The sequence below is a fragment of the Centroberyx gerrardi genome, chromosome 9 (assembly GCF_048128805.1).
Source record: "Centroberyx gerrardi isolate f3 chromosome 9, fCenGer3.hap1.cur.20231027, whole genome shotgun sequence".
NCBI lineage: Eukaryota > Metazoa > Chordata > Actinopteri > Beryciformes > Berycidae > Centroberyx > Centroberyx gerrardi.
In genome coordinates this window covers 18082985-18099906 of record NC_136005.1, presented here as the reverse complement: position 1 = coordinate 18099906, position 16922 = coordinate 18082985, and the positions used below count along the sequence as shown (strand labels likewise).

General features: G+C 41.5%; 1 protein-coding gene across 1 annotated transcript in view; it reads left to right on the top strand.

Annotated features, from left to right (window-relative positions):
* The window catches only part of gabrg3 (gamma-aminobutyric acid type A receptor subunit gamma3), a 68336-nt gene that overhangs the window by 32055 nt on the left and 19359 nt on the right, over positions 1-16922 (top strand). Inside the window, exon 4 of the mRNA XM_071923430.2 lies at positions 16383-16603. Coding sequence (XP_071779531.1) covers positions 16383-16603 — 221 coding nt within the window. The remainder of the gene's footprint in view (positions 1-16382; positions 16604-16922) is intronic.

The window sequence follows — 16922 nt, the reverse complement described above, 5'->3', positions numbered from 1 at the left end:
CCCCAGCTGGCTGGCTCATGTGCATTTCAAAATGCTTAACTATGAGACAGACCAACTTTTAAGGCCTAACACCAGCTGCCGCCACATGTTGGCCCACCCAAAAAGAACTCAGGAAGGCATTGACCTCCCTCATCACAAACGGACAACTTTGACACTATAAACAGCAACCAACAAATTCTGCAATAGTGTGTGTGTGTGTGTGTGTGTGTGTGTGTGTGTGTGTGTGTGTGTGTGTGTGTGTGTGTGTTTGGCCATTCCAGTATCTAGACTCAAGGCTAAAAGTGATCTACCTTTAGCTATCAGGGTCCCTAGTCTCTCTGATGGTCTTACCTGAAGAGGCCCTGAACCCCTCTGTGCACTGCCCACAGTGTCGTGTCACTGATGACCTTATCACTAAGGATTACAATACAGCAGCTCACATGGGCCTCATGTGGAGCTCCTTCTCTCATCTCATGTGTGCCTTGGACAATTCTCTGCAGTCCGCAGGGGCAAACCCTGTGACCCAGGAGCGTTCGGCTATCTCACTGCAGTCCTTCGCTTTCATAACAAGGGAGCTTGGTAAACTTATGTTGGCTCTGACAGTGGCTCACCGCCAAATCTGGTTGGCCCAGTCTCACCTCTCGGAGCCATGCAGAAAGACTCTGGCTCTAGCATCTTCGTCATCCGACTCGAGCGCTGCACAGTTCCTGTGATACTGCGCTCCTTGCTGTCACTGCTGGATGACGGCCGCTTGCCTCCAGCCCCAGGGTCTTGGAGGCCTTGTTTTCACCTCCCTTAGAACATCTCACACAGTTAACTCACAGTCAACTCACACAGAGTTGAAATGGCTGTCTCTGAAGACTGTATTTCTCCTGGTTATTTCTTGTGCTTATTTCATGGTGAATTGAACACCTTATTAGTGAGCTGAACATGTTTAAGGTGGAGATGAGATGGCTCAGGTGTTAAGCTATGGCCTAACCCTTCATTTCCCCCTAAGAGGCTCACCTCTCCACATTTACCAGGTGGTCGAACTGTCTGTTTTTGACCCCCTCCCAGGTCGAGAAGGGTCCAGAGCAAGCCACGCTTTTGTGCCCGGTGAGAGCACTCAGAGACAGACCAGCTTTTTGTTTGCTACAGCGCATATAACAAGGGTCAGCCTCTGTCTAAGCACAGGCTTTTGCACTGGATAGTGGATGCAGTTTTGCATCCCTAACCCTACAAGTCCAGGAGATTCCTGCAGGCATGAAGGCCCATCCAACAAGGAGCATCTCCATGTGCTGCCCTGAAGGGTGTTTCCCTGTCGAACATACTGTATGTGCAGCAGTTACATGAGCTTCGCTGTGCACCTTTGCCTATTACTATAGGGTCAACATGGCTGCCCGACACGTTGTGGTCATATTGGGTAAGTGTTGGTTGAAAATGACCTTACTGGTATGAGCCATCCAGTGTTAAGCCCTGCCTCTGGCAGTCAGGAAGAACGATATAGAAGGAGAGTATAACTACAGTTCTATAGTAAGCTGACCTAAAGAGTTCTCTGTCGCTCTAAACAATTTCAGTAGGCTGGCTACTATGTCTCACAGTTTCTCCCCACGCTGTTCCTAGCAGAACTGGTACACAGTCCAGGCTGTTATGCAATATATAGGCATGATTTAGTGTGATTATGTTATATGAGGCAAGATGAGCAAATGTATTTGTTAACTGTGATATTTTCCAGAAGGGAAATAACTAATGTTACCTTAGCATATGGCAGATGAGGTGAATGATTCAGTAAATACTGCAGAGCATGCATTTGCTACTCAAGTACATAACTAACTCTTAGCATTATTATTATTATTAAAGGCAATAATTACCTTTTTGTGTGCATATAAACATAGTCAGTGTTATTAGGTGTATACAATTCACAAAACCTTGCTTTTGAGAGGATGTGACAAGGTCAGAGGTTTTGAGGCAGGTACATTTCCTTCAGTGTTTTCCTTTCCTCATCAGATTGAATACTCACCTCAATACATCTACATGACTGGATAAATAGAAATACAGGATTGTTATAAGCATGATTGTCAATATTTCTCTCCAATCTTCAGATGATAAGATGTGGCCTTGTCTGTCTCAGGTGACTTGTGTCTCTCCCGAAAGACTGCGTAAATCAGCCTATGACCTCCTATGTCTCAGACACAAGAAACACGTGTGTGTGTGTGTGTGTGTGTGTGTGTGTGTGTGTGTGTGTGCGTGCGTGTGTGTGTGTATGTGTGTGGAGGGGGGGGTGGTCTTTCCCCAAGCTGTCGCTCAGAATATGTGCATGAACAGTAAGCCACTCCAGCACCAGAGAGGACTTTTAAGGACAGCACAGAGCCGTGCAATATTTCAGAGAGAATAGGGAATACAAATGCCAAGCACTTTTCAGTGTGATAGTACTATCTCCCAGTCCCTAGTATTTATGTTACAATCTGAATGGCAGATACACTTTTTTTAATCAAATATTTAAGGATACACACATGCACACACACACACACACACACACAGCATGCGTATAGGGTGGCTACAAATCTAAGCACCCAAATGGCATGGACAAAAGCCTATTTGTTCACAGTGCACTCTTCAGAGAGACAAGTAATATATGAGAGTTTTGAAGTCAAAATCAATAAAGTATTACTGAACCGGCATTCTGGGCATCATTCTTAAACGGTTTCAGTTCAGGACTCAGCTGTAAAGCAGCAATCCACTGCAGAGCAGCAGAGGTGACATATCAGTTGGCAGGGACCCATGCTGTAAATTTTATGTTTTCATATTTTGTTGTCAACCACAGACAAGAGAATGTTAAACAGAACAAGTGGCTGATAATTTGTATATATAGGTGGATATAAAGTCTAACAGGTGACAACCATTCCAACCGGTCCAGTGCATTGCATCAATAAGTGGTCTTATCGGTCATAAGGAATATCAATACTTTAAGTGATTCCCTGTCGTCTACTGAGGCTTGATCCTTGAGCTGTTTCCAGATGAATGCACACGGCTTATGCAAAGAACTGGGAAATATGCACCAATATATGCAGCAAGGTTGAGAAGTTTAGTAAATCTCACCAGATTCTGTGGTTTTTTAGCAACCTAGATGGCAAGCACCTAAACTAATGGTGCATATATTTCCCCAAATCTTGATTTGACAAGGTTACTGTCTCTTGAGAGATGAACCGCAACACTTTTATGGAATCATCTCACTCAGCCATCTTGCTCCCTCAGTCACATTGCAAATGTTATGTTTAATGTTGTTACACTCTATTGATCTCCACAATATTTCAGGACTGATAGTGTCTGTTGCAGGGCAATCATTGCTACCTTTGACAAAGCTGCAGGCAGCAGGATGATTTCTTTCTCATTCAGGTCAGATTTCTGTCACAGTTACACTGGTTTGGGGCTATGGAGATGGCTTATAGATTCTGCCCTATGGCACTGTTTCTTGTCGACTATCAGTGACAGTGTCCATACACATAGGCCATCAAAGGAATACAGTAGTTCACCCCAAGATGAAAATTCACTCATAATCTACCCTCATGTCAGTCAAAACACCAGTGAAGCCTACATAACACACAACGAGTTAGCTAGCGCAGCTCCATGTCAGCCTTCTCCAAAATAACAGAAGTGGCCGGGAGCTGTTTCTTTAGAGTTCCAAAAAGGGCAAAAAAACGACCATAATACTAAATACTCTAAACAGCTCGTGCAGCATAGCCTGGTTCCAGACTCCTGAATCACATCCCGCCCGCTCTTCAGATTTTGTTGAGCGATTCAGAGAGACTGGTGTTGCTCTAGTCAGCGGCTTGTTCTAGCTCGGATAAACAATCGAGCCAGTCAGCATCTTTGCATCAGAATAATATTTGTTGAAATCACCCCCTTAACCAACATATTGTCATTGCAAAGACAATCGCCCAGCATCAGTGTCACTGAAAATAGCGTCAGAGTGGCCGGATATGTCAATCACTAGTGAATGGTTCGGGGACAATCATCAACCCCACCACACAGAAAACAGCTAACAAGGAAGCAATCTCAGGCTGAATAATGGAGTGGTAACGAAATGGCCATTCAGTCTGAATATCAGGCTATGTGCAGCATAGCTGGTCAACTAAATGCCAAAAATCTAAATGTAGTAAATATATACTGTTTTGGTGTGCAGTATTAATCTTTTGGAAATACATTATATAATTTTGCTTTGCTACTGTAAGCTCTTGAATAGTCCGTAACTGAAGGATGTAGATATATAGATACTGTAGTGAGTGAGTAGGGTGATATCGAAGCATACGTAACATGAATAAGAATTTACTTTAGAACTTCAAACTGATACGAGAAGACAAATGTACATTTAGGGAGTCAATGCAAATAATTAGCATGTTTTAGTATAAAAGTCTTGTTTTGGAAGTATAATTCCAAGGACAAACAAACAAATACAAATGTTGCCAAGGTTTCAGCTCAGAATCACAACAGTTCTCTATATGGATGCCATTGCTTTGCTTGGCCCCCATTCATCTGAAGAGAAGCATTTGCCTCCGCTCCCTCTGTCAGTATGACAGATGCTTCTTGCCATGACATGGGGCAGTTTTCCTAACATATCAAACTGACTGTAATGAATCATCGCCCTTTACCCGATATTGCCACAAAGAAATATGACCAGAGTTTTTTTTTCTTTCTTCCTGACGTGTAATTAGTTCATTCTCAAAAATGATACATCATTTCATTATGATTTTATTTTGTACCACTGACTGAGAGACTTTGCATTTGAGAGCCAATTAAAAGAAATCAAGATGGATGCATGGACAGAAATCTGGGAGATCTGTGCTTCACCACAGGAGCCTGCCCACATGATAATGCAGCTGTATCGGCACACTGGTAAATACGCAATAGAAATAACAATTCCTTATGAGCTTACTCTGGTTTGAGGAAAGTTACTACACTATAAATGATGGTTATCAAGAGGATCTTAGCGAACTGAATGTTACTTTATAGAAATATTGCAATTTGAGGAACCACTTGAACCTTGAAATGGTTCCTACAGTAACTATAGCACTGTCTGAAAAGTACAGTATTCTACAAATGTACATTCATTCATTTTCTTTACCCACTTATTCCTATTCAGAAGGGGCATTCATGGGGGGCTGGAGCCTTTCCCAGCACACTTTGGGCAGAAAGCAGGGAAACACTACGGACAAGTTGCCAGTTCATCACAGGGCAGACACAAGTAGACGGACAAACACACACAGACAAACAATCACTCACACTAACCACTCACCATACCGTCTCTAATGCACCTGAATGAAACCCATGTGAACATGGTGAGAGCATGAAAACTGGTGAACTTAGGCTACATGGCTGTTTAACACACAACAGTTTGGGTGGAGGCATTCAGAATATTGAAATCAGCTGCAACAATAGCCCCCTGGGATGCCAGGTTTTTGTCATTGGAATTGTTTGGGGATTGGGGTTTTCATTGCATATCATCATTTAAAGGGGTATTTTTCACTTTTCCTATAATTTCAAAATTGATCATTGTCCATGTAAATCTATGAGACAGTTTGGTCTACGGCATGAACTCCAATGCATCATGTTTTATGCATACAGGCCTGGGTGCTTCAATTTTAAATGTATCAAATGTTCCAAGAATTCAGAATGTGTTTGTACATGTATCTACTCACAAGGTTATCTGATTCATTAATTCATTGTTGAGTTGATTGTATGGTTTCTATACCGGGATTTTGGCCAACTTGCAAGTGGTTTGATTTTTTATAAGGTTGCCATCACAGATTTTAGATCTGAGTTTCTCAGAAAAACTTTTTCTCTGCCTGTTTAGTCTCATAGAGTAAATTACCTATTTTAGGGTGTTCATCCATCCATGCTACCTAAATTACTCTGCCATTCCACTGCCATCAGGAGATGGGCAAATGCCTTCATATGACAGGCTATCATTTGTGAATGATATTAGTGAGTGACTAGAATGTGCTTTTTGCCTCTTAATTTTCCTTGATTAATCTTCTGCCAGGCATTTAATGTGCACAGCTGCTGTGACATTACTAATCATTTGATGTCATGGGGTGACATGGAGTACATATCATAGTGCAGACATGCATTATAATATTTACCTAAAAAAGGTAGTTCTTTGATTTAGTCATTCAAAGGTACTGATAAGGTCCATTTTGAGCACACAATCTTCAGAACGTCCCTCAAGACTCATCATGTTGTTCTTAATCATTTATTGTGTCCCTCCTCTAGAATATTGTGAAATTACCTCGGCAAAGTGAAGGCAAAGGAGCTCATTCAAAGGCAGGAGGAAGGTTCATGCTGCATTTTTCCAGCAAATCAATTTTAGCATGCACGGTTGTATGGTTAACCTTGCATGCTCCCAATTTCACTTTAAATTAAACAAAGTAGATATATTGGCCAGTCTTTTTCATGTTTAATTTCCTGTTGAAGAATACACAGAGCAGAGGAGGGGCACCTCTCAGCAGTAATCTGCCTCTAGAGATCAGTACACTGGAATTTGCAGAGGACAGAATCATGAAAGTGCCAGTGGAACTGATGCAGACGGAGGGTGTTCGTTTCAAAGATTTCTTGTTTGGAGTCCTGGAAGTTGCAACTCCAAAATCAAACTTTCCTTTCTGTTTGATGACCTGGTTTAAAATGTCAATCTGTATTTCAACAAGTAACTGGAATTGGTGCTTTTACCTCAGCACTTTACCTCACTTTTTCATTAAACCAACAAAATCTGAAGTGATATCTCACTTTGGAACATTCTCACTTCTCTTTCACAGTTCATACAGCTGATTAACTATCAGTGATCAATACTGATGGTCCCAGGTGACTGTAGTGACATCACTAGTGTTAATTTTGAAAAGCTGGTGTAAAGCTGGTGTGTGCTAACACATATACAACAGCTATATAACCCTTAACAAGATTAAGAGCAGCCCCACGACATTGAATTTTGTGGAAGCATCCCTGGAATCAATTTGTGGAATTGATCTCGGGTCTCCCGATTGAGAGTCTGCAATCTAACTCCCTGCAGCACACTTTGACCCACGTGACAAATAGTGGTGAACAGAGAAAGCGACTGACCGACAACGCGATCCATAGAGCCCCTGCTGTCACAGGGCTAAAAATAGCAGCTATACAACCCTGTTATTTTTCTGTGTCTATGGTTGCAGTTTGCAGTAAAGTAATGCTTTTTTGTAATTAACGATAATGAGAGTTGGAAAACAACAACAAAATAGTCCAACTGTCACTGATATCTACAGATTCCAAGCCAGTGACTAGTTGGAGGTTCATGAACTCGTAAGGTGTCAGTGAGAAAAAACGAGATTGTACCAATCTGCAATTGCTGAAACCACTGAAGCCACTTTAAGCTCTTTGTTTTGACATGTGCTCATGAATTAGGGGAATATTTAACAGTCTTTAATTATAGCTAATAAATAATTTAATAGGCTATTTACAGCATATGCAATCATAGACAAATGGCACAGTTGATCACCCAGGCCATGTTGACATACTGATATAGCTGTGCATTTGACAAAAACTCATGAATAATATTGATTTACTGTAAATAGAGTTAGCAATCTGTCAGCGCATTGCCTTGAGCAGCAGCACATATAACTTACACAACTTGGATGATAAAGCATGCGTTTCCTCACTGAAAATGACCTTGGGCTGCCTCTAATGAGGACACAAGGAGAGGCTTCCAGGATAGGAAATGAACATGACAAGATCTCTCTAAGCACCAGGGCCAGATATGTATGCCTTTTGCTGCATAATCATACAGTACAGCGCCAGCATCACACTGCAGACCAGTATGCTGTGCCCTACTTTATCTGGTGCAGTGACCAGGCACTGGACTTCTGAACGGGAAATAAACTCTCCAACTTAATCAGTGTACCACAGAATTCAGTGGGAAATGGTGATACAGTTTTAAAGTTCTAGTTGCTCCATATCTGAATGAGTGTGGGTCTTTTCTGTCCTCAAGTGAAACGAGGAGAGAGGGCGAGAGAGAGAGAGAGAGAGAGAGAGGGATGGTTACAGTACAGCAGGAAGAGAGGAACACTGTTTAGCGTGAAAAGCAGACTATGCACTTTCCCTTTCAGTTTAAAGTGCCGGGGGGTTGAATGGGAAAGGTCCTTGGGAATTCCCATTCTCAGTTCACAATCACATTACCTTTTAACTGGTGCACTGTGGCATTATATACATCTTTTACTGTCTGCAGATTTACCTCAGATACGCTACCAGAGGGGAATTAGCTGATTTAATATAAAACCCAATTCAGTATGCATTCATAATGAATATATGAATGAATGAATATCCACATCATTTTCATGTGAAGTCATCCTCAGTTTTAGTTGTTCTCTGCTCCCTTACTGCAGATGCTCCTTGCCTTTAGACGCTGAGTGTGTTTTGCTGTTAGACAAAAATGCACAGGGGGAGCAAAGGAGTGGGGGGGTGGGGTGGGGGGGGGGGGTGTTAACAGAGACCAGAGCAAGCACTGGCCGGTTGTTACCCTTCCTATGCTTTCAGTACAGTTAGTTGCACTTGGATTTGGCCGAAAAAATGTTAGTCCTCTTATTTAAATCGCCAGTGCTGTAAAACAACACCTACACTGTTTGATCATTGTGGGAGTAGGCGACACAGGAAAATGGAATGGAAATCATTTTAAATTCATAGGTAGAAAGAGCACAGTAATATCGTACTCAAGTAGAAGTAGCCTATTGTCACTTCAGTCAAATTTTACTTAGATTATGGTAAGAGCATTTGCAGTAAGAGAGGTTTTGTGGATTGGCGCTCTCAGGAGGCCACTCACATTCACTATAAGAGAAGCACTTTCATTCTGAAAAATGTACAATTCTATTGGCTTAAAGAGAAACATAGCGTAGATCAAATAGGCCTAAACGTTCCAATTATATGATAGCCGTTCATTAATTAATATATTATCTGAACTTGCATCATTGCATTGTTTGTTCATTAGGCCTATAATAGGCTAATCTGTGTTTTTATTTAATTTGATTTCAATATCAAGTGCTATAATTTGGAAATGGCTTTAGGACTAAGAGGTTTCCCATATTGAATGCAATAACATATCAGTTAGGCTAAATAAAATGCTTACAGTGGGTACTGAATGCAAGTCTAATCAGAAAAACACAGTTGCCACTGTACGCTACGCTACTTTTTCTCCTGAGCAGACATCGCAAAGTAGAAAAAAACAGAAACCAGGAGATGTTGGGGAATTCCTCTTTTTAGGGAAACTCCGCCCACACATGTAGCTGCTCCAGAGGCACCTAATGAGAGCTTCGGTGCACAGACAAGGCTAAAGTCTGAATGCCGACCTGCACAATTTTGTGGATAAATCCCTGCTACGTGCGCTTATCTCAACTCTGACTACGAGCCATACAGCATACGGTGATTAGGGAAATCCTGCTCTATCATTTTACTGTAGATGGGAAACAGACTCAGACAAACATAGCATAAATGATTCACTATGCAACACAGTGTGCAGCAAGGTTATTAATTTAGATTTAACTTCTTTGCATTCCAAGAAATGATAAAATAAGGCTGTGAATTTTATTTGCATGAGGGGACAAGCAGGTCAGCTGAATACGCTGCCGCTCGCCTCTCACACACAAATCACATGCTGCACCACCGCATGGCAGAACAGTGCAGTGATATCATTATGGTATCTGGCAAGGGGGCTCTGCTGGGCCGCTATTGATTACAACCATTTATTCTTTCTTGGCAATTAATGACTCTGATGAGGGATATCTCTCATTTGTATCCCGATCATTTTAAACATCATAAAGATTGGCAAAATGATTCCTCACACACTAGAGTCAGCGTTAAACCATATGCAGATTTACAGTAATGAGTAATATTCCCATTTGTTCAGATGATTTAGAAATTTAATATGAAAATATTTCCATTATGAAAGAAATTGAGTTCAGTGCAACCCAACTTAACATCTTTAAGATGAATTGAAATGATGATTTTACGATGAAATTAATTATTTAATGTATTAATTATTTCACTCTTTCCTCACAGTATACCTTCAATATTTCTTGTTTCTGCATGTTTTCTACTGGCTGATTTGAACAGGTTGACACACACACACACACACACACACACATGCACACACAATCTTTGGGCATTAAAAGTTCTATCTATGACTTAAATATTTCAGTCTTCTATTGTCTTGATAACTTTGCATTTAGTGCTGTGTCTTCATGTGCATCAGTTATTTCTATTATTAGATCCTGGCCAAGGTATGCCTCAGTCGCTAAAGCAGCGTTCACTTCTATAATGCAGATGTCTTTCCATGCAGTATTCTTGCATCTGTCAGATCTGCATGTCCCAGGGAATAATTTTTACTCTGTATTTCACTTTGAATATATTGCATTGGGTCCATTTTTACTTTACAGCAACATCTTTGATTTTAAATATACCCCTAGCTCAGCAGCCTCACTGTAGTAGCCCCTCTGAGACAGATGAAGTGAAAGACCCATTCTCAGTTTGGCTTGAAATGTGTGTAATATCCTCTCTTTAATATTCTGTCAACCTAGGAAATTCCCTTCTAATGTGAAATTATATAGGAAAGTACTCATTTTGTGTGTTGTATAAGACTCACGTCCCACCATCACTGATCTGCCGTACGCTCCATCTGCACCTCACCATTTCCAGATGTGATTGCAGCAGCTATTAATTCTGTTTATTTGATTTGCAGCACTTTTCCTCCACTGGTCATTAAACCCCAGATAATGTTCTGCTTTCTCAAATCCCCCAAGCTCCACACAATTAAAGGTCACAAGATAAGATAAGATAAGATATACTTTATTGTCCCGCAGGGAAACTTGTCTTGGGCTCCAAGCCACTGCATCACACAACACATTTGTCAACAACATCACAATGCACATGCACGCAAGTACATAGATCATACATACAAACTCATGCAAAACGTACTTCAATTCACATGTTGTTTTAAATAATAAAAGGTAATAAAAAAGACAATAGTTTCAAATAATAAAACCAGGTATAATCAACCAGTGGTTCTTTAAAATAATAAAATAATATAGTACTCCTACTTGTTGCTATTTAATATCTTGATGGAGGATGGAATAAATGAATTCTTGTACCGGTTCAGTCTGCAATTTGGCATCCTGAACCATCGGCCTGAGGGCAACACCTCGAATTCTGGGTTCAGGATGTGTGTTGGGTTATTCAGAATCTTCTGTGCCTCCCTGAGCACAGATTTTTCATATAAAGACTGAAGATAGTGATGTTCTTTTTTCCCTATGATCTTCATGGCCGTTTGGATGAGATGTGCGAGCTTAGACTTTAACTGTGCTGACAGGTTACCACACCATACTCGTATGCCATATCGAATTACACTCTCTAAAATCATTTGATAAAACAAGAACATACGTTTACTATTTACACCATAGAGTCTAAGCCTTCTCAAAAAGTACATCCTCTGTTGTAGCCTAGAACAAAGGTTTTCAACATGAACATGCCATGTGAGCGAACTGTCAATGTGGACACCAAGATATTTATATGAAGGAACCTGATTTATGGGTACATTGTGAATGAGTACTGGACTGTGGTCACCAATTGACTTTGGGTCGAATATCATCTCCTCAGTTTTTTTCACATTCACAATAAGGTGGTGAGCATCACACCAATCCACAAGCTGTTTGATTTCGGAGTGGTAAAGTGATGTGTCTTGATCTCTGTATAATAAGCCAAGAATGGCGATGTCATCAGAGAATTTCACAATGTAATTTTGTGGGTTTTTGCTCACACACCCATTCGTGTATAATGTGAAGAGAACTGAGGAGCTCACACACCCTTGGGGGGCCCCTGTACTAATAGATTTAGGGTCAGATATTGCCTTATTTACCTTTACATATTGGACTCTGTTAGTTAAAAAAGAAAAATATCATTTGATAATAAAATAATTTACATTCATCTGTTTCAATTTGTCCAGTAATAAATACGGCTGAAGAGTATTAAAAGCTGAACTAAAATCAATGAAAAGTAAGCGTGCATATGCCTTAGTGTCCTCCAAGTGTTTAAGGACTAAGTGGGTGGTACTGCTGACTGCATCATCTGTGCTCCTTCCTTGTCTATAAGCAAACTGCCAAGGGTCTAACTCTGGGTTTACCTCAGTTTTCAGTAAAGACACAATATATTTCTCAAAACATTTCATCACAATTGAGGTCAATGCTACAGGCCTGTAATCATTGTTCTCAACTGGGCAGGACTTCTTTGGAACTGGAGTGATAACAGTTTTTTTCCATAGTGCAGGAACAGTGTGCGAGTCCAGTGAGCGCTGAAAGAGTGGACACCAAGCTGGGGTAAGCTCTTCAGCGCAGGTTTTTAGGAGGCGGGCAGAAATCCCATCCGGTCCACTGGATTTCTTAGTGCATAACTGACGGAACAGTGACCGCACCTTAAAGCTATCCACCTCAGGCCTTATGCTCGTGTCGTCCTTGAGAGAGTCTAAAACAATATTGCACTTGTTGGAAAAATCATGGGTTTGGAACCTGAGGTAAAAGTCGTTCAGTTCATTAGCTTTCTGTAGGTCATCAGTAGTAGAAATATGTCTTTTACTTGGTTCCATATTGGTGATGGCTTTCATTGAATCCCAAAGTTTTTTAGAGTTCATAGTGGTAAAATGATGTTCAATAATGTCCCTCTGTTGTCTGTTTATTGTTCAGGTACACAATTACGTCCTTTTTAGTGAGTACATTGTCCACACAGAAATTTATATAGCCCATTATTGTCTCTGTAGCCACGTCAATGTCCATATCATTAAAAATATCCCATTGGACCGAAAAGAGGGCTTTCGGTCCAATGGGACATTTTTCGGACTATTGGGGTTTCGGAATAATGGGCCGTCGGAACAATGGCATGGCACCGTTCAGTCGGCGTTGAGTTTGAAAGAGAGACTGAAGTAAAAGATATAAAAAAGTAACCACCGTAACATTGTCACTGGCCTCCATGCTGCTTTCTACTGTTTGCTAACCGTGTTTTCCGGCGCGTCCGTGACGTCGAATGTGACACAACAGAAAAAAAACAGAAAGACAAACTTGTCTACTGGCAATGGGAAAGGAGTCAATCGCCTATTTTTAGCGGGTTTACCCGCGTTTAAAAAACCTGCATATATGTGCTAATTTTGGTGTAAAAAGGGTATAACTGTGTACTGTTTGCACCAGTCATTACTCACATACACAGCCATGCCGCCACCTCTGTTTTTCCCTGATAGTTCATTCCTGTCCGCTCGGACGAGAGAACCCCTCGATTTCAACCACAGAGTTGGGGATGTCCTGGTGTAACCAGGTTTCCGTGAACACCATCAAACTTGAGGTGCAGTACTCAAAACATGCCTTGGTGTTGACACGGAGTTCCTCTATTTTGCCTCGCAGTGATCTTGAATTGCACAGTATCATCGAGGGCAAGGGAGGTCTGTTTCCCCATCGTCGTAGACGCTGCCGTACTCCGCCTCGCCTGCCTCTTTTCCGCGACCACCTGTTGCGTTCAGGTTGTAGCCTCACACATTCGGGCAGGTCCATTGGAATCGATCCGGCGGAACGAAGTGCTAACAGTGCGTCTCGGGTGTAGATGGGAGCGTGTTTATGTTCCCTCAGCCCTATGTTCCCTCAACCCTATGTTCCCTCAGCCCTATGTTCCCTCAGCCCTATGTTCCCTCAGATCAGTACCTCCGCAAATGAGGTAATGTTTTCGCCCCTTTTGCCCCCTAACCCTAACCCTAACCCTAACCCTCTGATGCTGAGGGAACATAGGGCTGAGGGAACATAGGGCCTAATTTGGATGGGGGAAAAAATTAATGAGGGAACATAGGGCTGAGGGAACATAGGGCTGACCCCGTGTAGATGGCAGGTAGCTGAGCCTGCCGGTAATGTTTGGCACGGCGTACAAAGTCCCCATATGATCAGCGCCAGGCAGGCGAATTGAATGCTCGTTGCCATGTGAATTTTAGCATGTTTTTCTCAACATTAAGCAACACTTAGAGGACTTAGACAATATCAAACGCAAACAAACAAACAAACAAGCAAATGCAGCAGACCGCGAGCCCGGGTCGCAAGCAGAGCAGCGCCACCGGAAGGACCCAGTGGTTCTCCTGATTATGGACTTCATTCTAATTGGCGAGCTATTGAAATGAAGGCCTGCTTTTGCGGAGACTGGGTAAAAGGTCAAATGAATTTCAGGAGATGGCAACAGTGTGATAAAGGGGTGGGTGGCTGGAGGAGGGCAGAGTGTTATTCATCTCATTATACTGTACGTCTCTGATTGTGCTGTGGCTAAAGGCGACTTTAAGAACTTTCCCCTTCTGCTGCGGAGATTTTTGGCTTTCTCAGCTGTTCTGATGTATCTAGTATTCGGTCTATTGAACTTTCACACAGACACCACCGTCAGGCTAGCAAGAGTATAAAGTAGGACTTCCAGTCATTGATAAACATGCATTTCAAGGGTTTTTAAAGTAATAGAAACTATGAAAATAAAGAATGAATTTAAGGAGGAATCTGTAGTGATAGTGATTTGCTGTTTTTTGCAAAATATCTCTTTGGCAGATGTTGATAGCCATATTGCTCTATGCAAGATGCTACACTCCCTGACCACTTTATTAGGTACTGTGCACCTAGGTTTTACCGGGTGAAACACCCATTTTGCCCACAGAACAGCCTGAATTGTTTGAGGAATGGATTCAACAAGGTGCCAGGAGTCATGCTGACTCGATAACATCACCCTGTATATTTTTTGCTGACATGTTATGAACATTCCTGTTCCACCTTATCCAGCAGGTGCTCTATTGGCTTGAGAAGAATTGAAGGGAGCCTTGCAGTGTGCAGGCTGTTCTTCACCTGTTAGTTGACTTCAGTTCCATTCAGCACCTGCCTCAGATAAGGGCAAGGGATGTGTGTGCCACCACCACTCTTGCCAAGAAAACATTCTCCACACCATTGCACCACCAGCTTGCACTGTTGACACCAGGCAGGATGGATCCATGGATCCATGTAGTTTACACCAAATTCTGACCCTTCTATCAGCATGTCACAACAGAAACCAGGATTTGTCAGACCAGGTGGCATTTTTCTGCTCTTCAATCATCCAGTTTTGGTGCCCACTGTAGCTCCATCTTTTTGTTTTTAGCTGACAGGAGTGCCAGCTAAAATCACAGCCCCGGCAAATTTCAGAAAATTGCTGAGACACAAATTTTTTTACATCGCAGTGCTGTTACTGTTTTATGAATATGCCTAATGTGTTTGAAATGACACATGATCAAAAAGTAGCAAAACTGCCTAAATGGCCAAAACATCCTCATTCAGTCTTTTTGAAATGGAAACAGGAGTGTAGAGTCAAAAGTGATTAAAATGGTTAAGACTGATGAGAGGTTAATGTTTTTGATCCTGTTGTATCAGGAGGTCCAGACTTCGGTGACTCATTATTGAAAAGGCAGTCTGGGGCTCACTGTGCATTGAATCACCACAGTCCTTGTGAACTAAGTCACAGGAAACTTCATAATGTTGCGTTTCACTACAGTCTAGATTTCACTGTGGTTCCTTTCTTTATCTGTTATCTGTGGAACTGGTATGATAGAATGGAGAGTAGAGCCCAGTAAATCCCTTAATGGTTTCCAGACTCACATAGATCTGCTCTGTCTTTACTAGTCTGGGTTTTCCTCAATACCCTGCGCTGAGCACTCAGCCACGTAATCCATGTTACAGCGACTAAAAGCCGGTGCTGACCTCTATCCAAGTCAGTGAGTTGGATGGATTCCCCTCCGAATTCTGAATGGAAGCACCTCGGATAAAGCCGTAGAGTTTTGTCTGCGTGCCAGCAGGGAGTTCCCGTCAGTGGTATATATGGTATAAGAATGATAGACTATACAGAAGCAATGCTTTTGGACGTCACCATGTTCATAAATGATGTAAGAGATCTCAGATGAGGAGCTCTAAAAGTGACTAAGATCACAAAGACATTCGTAACATCACCTTGAATAATATCTGCCTTTGTGCATTAGAGCAGGGAAGGAAGAGGGCATGGCTCACTTTGTAGGTACACTCTGTTCATTCTCCAACTGGTGTTGATTATGCTGTCTTCACATATTATTCCTCACCCGTTCCCCTTGTGTTACACAAGAAAAATGTATTTCAAGTGTTGCTGAAGCTTTCAGAATCGCTCCATGCAGTTTCATGGTCACTCTGAAGGAAAATCAATACTTTGGGTGACAGGCAAGGTTGTTCCCTCTTTCCCTTTCTTCACCTTTAGTTAAAGACACTAGTGACATTTCCTTTATGTTGTTTTTGAAATTAAATAGTAAAATGATATTACGCTGCATATCAACTGATGTATGGTCTTTTGATTCTCTCTTTTAGGAATACCAAATCGACATCATCTTTGCTCAGACATGGACAGACAGCCGCCTCAGATACAACAGCACAATGAAAATATTGACTTTGAACAGCAATATGGTCGGACTTATTTGGCTGCCAGACACCATCTTCAGAAATTCCAAGACCGCAGATTCCCACTGGATTACAACACCCAATCAGCTGCTCAGAATATGGAATGACGGGAAGATACTTTATACCCTAAGGTAAGTAGATCAAATTTAATCTTTGGACAACTTATTCTTGGTATAGTAGAACCACAATTATCCCATTAGAATAGAGGTCTTCTGCAGACTCTTCTGAGTACAATGTCAAAGCTTAGGCAAAATCTTAAGGCCTCATACCTTCTAGTTTTCAGTCAAAATATTCTAATTATATGTAGCAATAATAACAATAGGAACTAATAAATACTACTACTTCTAATACTATCACTACTAATAATAATAATAATAGTAACAATCTCCATCTTGTAACCAAATCTATATCATAAACACAAATTCTTCTAGTTCCACCTAATGTTATGGC